This window comes from Musca vetustissima, unplaced genomic scaffold (assembly GCF_032173495.1).
Source record: "Musca vetustissima isolate MV318-11 ecotype Yass unplaced genomic scaffold, APGP_CSIRO_Mvet_v1 utg653269, whole genome shotgun sequence".
In the NCBI taxonomy this organism is placed as follows: domain Eukaryota; kingdom Metazoa; phylum Arthropoda; class Insecta; order Diptera; family Muscidae; genus Musca; species Musca vetustissima.
Window position 1 is genome coordinate 6,684 of NW_026889102.1, and position 5,513 is coordinate 12,196.

The 5,513-nt window shown below is 32.3% G+C and overlaps 1 protein-coding gene across 1 annotated transcript; it reads left to right on the forward strand.

The window, feature by feature from the left end:
* Positions 1-1,967: 1,967 nt before the first annotated feature.
* On the forward strand, positions 1,968-2,600 carry LOC133336849 (rhodanese domain-containing protein CG4456-like). The gene is made up of 2 exons (XM_061545121.1): positions 1,968-1,972; positions 2,081-2,600. The coding sequence occupies exons 1-2, from the start codon at positions 1,968-1,970 to the stop codon at positions 2,598-2,600; spliced, it is 525 nt and encodes a 174-aa protein (XP_061401105.1).
* The last annotated feature ends 2,913 nt before the right edge of the window (positions 2,601-5,513 follow it).

Here is a 5,513-nt window from a genome sequence, read left to right on the forward strand (position 1 = left end):
TATTAAACCAAGGCGTGGATTTTTTAAAAATCATTTTTGGGACCTATTAAACCAAGGCGTGGATTTTTTAAAAATCATTTTTGGGACCTATTAAACCAAGGCGTGGATTTTTTAAAAATCATTTTTGGGACCTATTAAACCAAGGCGTGGATTTTTTAAAAATCATTTTTGGGACCTATTAAACCAAGGCGTGGATTTTTTAAAAATCATTTTTGGGACCTATTAAACCAAGGCGTGGATTTTTTAAAAATCATTTTTGGGACCTATTAAACCAAGGCGTGGATTTTTTAAAAATCATTTTTGGGACCTATTAAACCAAGGCGTGGATTTTTTAAAAATCATTTTTGGGACCTATTAAACCAAGGCGTGGATTTTTTAAAAATCATTTTTGGGACCTATTAAACCAAGGCGTGGATTTTTTAAAAATCATTTTTGGGACCTATTAAACCAAGGCGTGGATTTTTTAAAAATCATTTTTGGGACCTATTAAACCAAGGCGTGGATTTTTTAAAAATCATTTTTGGGACCTATTAAACCAAGGCGTGGATTTTTTAAAAATCATTTTTGGGACCTATTAAACCAAGGCGTGGATTTTTTAAAAATCATTTTTGGGACCTATTAAACCAAGGCGTGGATTTTTTAAAAATCATTTTTGGGACCTATTAAACCAAGGCGTGGATTTTTTAAAAATCATTTTTGGGACCTATTAAACCAAGGCGTGGATTTTTTAAAAATCATTTTTGGGACCTATTAAACCAAGGCGTGGATTTTTTAAAAATCATTTTTGGGACCTATTAAACCAAGGCGTGGATTTTTTAAAAATCATTTTTGGGACCTATTAAACCAAGGCGTGGATTTTTTAAAAATCATTTTTGGGACCTATTAAACCAAGGCGTGGATTTTTTAAAAATCATTTTTGGGACCTATTAAACCAAGGCGTGGATTTTTTAAAAATCATTTTTGGGACCTATTAAACCAAGGCGTGGATTTTTTAAAAATCATTTTTTTGAACTATTAAACCAAGGCGTGGATTTTTTAAAAATCATTTTTGGGACCTATTAAACCAAGGCGTGGATTTTTTAAAAATCATTTTTGGGACCTATTAAACCAAGGCGTGGATTTTTTAAAAATCATTTTTGGGACCTATTAAACCAAGGCGTGGATTTTTTAAAAATCATTTTTGGGACCTATTAAACCAAGGCGTGGATTTTTTAAAAATCATTTTTGGGACCTATTAAACCAAGGCGTGGATTTTTTAAAAATCATTTTTGGGACCTATTAAACCAAGGCGTGGATTTTTTAAAAATCATTTTTGGGACGTGGATTTTTTAAAAATCATTTATTAAACCAAGGCGTGGATTTTTTAAAAATCATTTTTGGGACCTATTAAACCAAGGCGTGGATTTTTTAAAAATCATTTTTGGGACCTATTAAACCAAGGCGTGGATTTTTTAAAAATCATTTTTGGGACCTATTAAACCAAGGCGTGGATTTTTTAAAAATCATTTTTGGGACCTATTAAACCAAGGCGTGGATTTTTTAAAAATAATTTTTTGAGACGCCTAACCCAAGGAATAAATACTTTATTGTTAATTAAATTCATTTCCTTATTGCGCCTTAAGGTATGCTATAAATAATTGGAATAAAACAAATTAATTGACAAATCATCATTTACGCTTCACATATTTTGAAATATCTCCATCTGTTTGTTTTGTTAATTTTGGTAGGAAGCTTTTTTTGGCATATCAAAATACAAACAGCAAACCTGATTTCAAAATCTCAGCCCCCGTACCTCTCTATCCATCTTCGTGTGTACTTCAGAAGGCAATGTCGTAATCCAATGTTTTTGTTTTCAATGTCGGCTTGAAACTTGTATGTACTTCAATAGAAACTTTAGTTTAATCAAGCTTCTTGTACAGTTAAGACACCTTCCATCCAGAGAGGCACCTTCCAAGAGAGCGATAACTATGAGGTAGGAAATTTCCATAACAAAAATACAATAAAAATAAAATTTACACCAACTATCTTCGATGTGCTCCGTATTTTGTTTTCGTTTTTCATTTTCTTTTTTCTATGTTAGTTTAATTTCTCAAAATCAGTGTCGAACACTGCTAGTTTTTATCGTAACCACGATCATTGCCTTATCTTCAACGTCAACGACATTTGTTTTTGGTCAAGAAGTCGCCATTGACGGCACCTCAGCAATGGGCATAACATCATCGGCGGAAAAAATGAGTGGAAAAATTGAAATTGTCAGCTATGAATTTGTTAAAAATTTACCCAAAGATCATCCGGAAATCCTGTTGATAGATGTTCGTGAGCCTCATGAGTTGCAGGCAACAGGTCAGATACCTACCAGTATTAATATACCATTGGGCACTGTGAAGCAGGTGTTGGGTCCCGAGACATCCGCCGAAGAATTTAAACAGAAGTTTGTGCGTGAGAAACCTTCGTTGGATAGTCCAATTGTTTTCTATTGTCGTTCGGGTAGAAGATCACAAGAGGCTGCCGAAACTGCTGTGGCATTGGGTTATACCAACATTAAGAACTATAAAGGTTCATGGTTGGAATGGTCAAAACGTGAAGGTCTACCCCAATAAAAAAGTAATTTAATTTATAAAACAATTGTGAGAATTAATTTAATTTTTTTATGCAATAAAGTTTTTTATAGAAAAAATTAAAAAAAAATATATATATATATATATTTGTATGCGTGTGTGTATATAGTGGTGTTCGAGGTGTGGTGTGCTGTGCAATGGAAGATAATTTCCGGTTCTTCTGGTTGTAGTGAAATAGAAATAATATATAATTAAAAAAATTAACCCTTTGAGGTTAAATTAGGGATGACAAACCCAATTCCTGTAACAACAAAAATTAAAAAAAAAAGTTTGAAGACCTTAGAACGGTATTCTATTGATAAAATACATTCAAGCGGACTTCGATGACTTGTGTTTTTTAATATTGGAACATTTAAACTAAGGCATGGATTTTTTAAAAATATTTTTTGGGACCTACTCACCCAAGGCGTGGATTTTTTAAAAATAATTTTTGGGACCCAGTCACCCAAGGCGTGGATTTTTTAAAAATAATTTTTGGGACCCAGTCACCCAAGGCGTGGATTTTTTAAAAATAATTTTTGGGACCCAGTCACCCAAGGCGTGGATTTTTTAAAAATATTTTTTGTGACCTACACATCCAAGGCGTGGATTTTTAAAAAATAATTTTTGGGACCCAGTCACCCAAGGCGTGGATTTTTTAAAATTAATTTTTGGGACCCAGTCACCCAATGCGTGGATTTTTTAAAAATAATTTTTGGGACCCAGTCACCCAAGGCGTGGATTTTTTAAAAATAATTTTTGGGACCCAGTCACCCAAGGCTTGGATTTTTTAAAAATATTTTTTGAGACCTACTCATCCAAGGCGTGGATTTTTTAAAAATATTTTTTGAGACCTACTCATCCAAGGCGTGGATTTTTTAAAAATATTTTTTGAGACCTACTCATCCAAGGCGTGGATTTTTTAAAAATAATTTTTGAGACCTACTCACCCAAGTCGTGGATTTTTTAAAAATATTTTTTGGGACCTACTCACCCAAGGCGTGGATTTTTTAAAAATAATTTTTGGGACGTACTCACCCAAGGCGTGGATTTTTAAAAAAAAATTTTGGGACCTACTCACCCAAGGCGTGGATTTAAAAAAAAAAAATTGGGACCTACTCACCCAAGGCGTGGATTAAAAAAAAAAATGGGACCTACTCACCCAAGGCGTGGATTTAAAAAAAAAAAATGGGACCTACTCACCCAAGGCGTGGATTTAAAAAAAAAATGGGACCTACTCACCCAAGGCGTGGATTTTTTAAAAATATAAATCCTTAATTAATTTATTTATCCTCATAATTTAATTTTTTTATGCAATAAAGTTTTTTATAGAAAAAATTAAAAAAAAATATATATATATATATATTTGTATGCGTGTGTGTATATAGTGGTGTTCGAGGTGTGGTGTGCTGTGCAATGGAAGATAATTTCCGGTTCTTCTGGTTGTAGTGAAATAGAAATAATATATAATTAAAAAAATTAACCCTTTGGATTAAATTAGGGATGACAAACCCAATTCCTGTAACAACAAAAATTAAAAAAAAAAGTTTGAAGACCTTAGAACGGTATTCTATTGATAAAATACATTCAAGCGGACTTCGATGACTTGTGTTTTTTAATATTGGAACATTTAAACTAAGGCATGGATTTTTTAAAAATATTTTTTGGGACCTACTCACCCAAGGCGTGGATTTTTTAAAAATAATTTTTGGGACCCAGTCACCCAAGGCGTGGATTTTTTAAAAATAATTTTTGGGACCCAGTCACCCAAGGCGTGGATTTTTTAAAAATATTTTTTGAGACCTACACATCCAAGGCGTGGATTTTTAAAAAATAATTTTTGGGACCCAGTCACCCAAGGCGTGGATTTTTTAAAATTAATTTTTGGGACCCAGTCACCCAATGCGTGGATTTTTTAAAAATAATTTTTGGGACCCAGTCACCCAAGGCGTGGATTTTTTAAAAATAATTTTTGGGACCCAGTCACCCAAGGCTTGGATTTTTTAAAAATATTTTTTGAGACCTACTCATCCAAGGCGTGGATTTTTTAAAAATATTTTTTGAGACCTACTCATCCAAGGCGTGGATTTTTTAAAAATATTTTTTGAGACCTACTCATCCAAGGCGTGGATTTTTTAAAAATAATTTTTGAGACCTACTCACCCAAGTCGTGGATTTTTTAAAAATATTTTTTGGGACCTACTCACCCAAGGCGTGGATTTTTTAAAAATAATTTTTGGGACGTACTCACCCAAGGCGTGGATTTTTAAAAAAAAATTTTGGGACCTACTCACCCAAGGCGTGGATTTAAAAAAAAAAAATTGGGACCTACTCACCCAAGGCGTGGATTAAAAAAAAAATGGGACCTACTCACCCAAGGCGTGGATTTAAAAAAAAAAAATGGGACCTACTCACCCAAGGCGTGGAAGTTCTTAATTAATTTTTCAATAATTATTAATTTATTAACAACCATCAATCCTTAGTTTTTTATAATTATTAATTTATTAACAAACACTAATCGCTAGTTTTTTGTAATTATTAATTATTAGGAAACATTAATCCTTAATTTTTTTAATATTTATTAATTTATTTCTATTAATACATTTTTAATGATGATTAATTTATAATTTTTTTAATAATTATTAATTAATTGCATTTAATAAATACAATTTTATTATCTAACGATTATAATTTGACAACCATTACTAATCGATTAGTTCACTATCGATCTATAAATTCCTAACACATTGTGACAGGCGGCAATAGTAAACAACATTGAATGCCGGTGAAACACCAGCTTCAGGAGTGACAAACATGAAGTAAGTTTTTCTTTATTAAAATATATAATAATATAATCGACTAAAGGATACCTTCCTCCTCGGTAGAATCAGTGTCGATGGTCTATTGGTATATTTC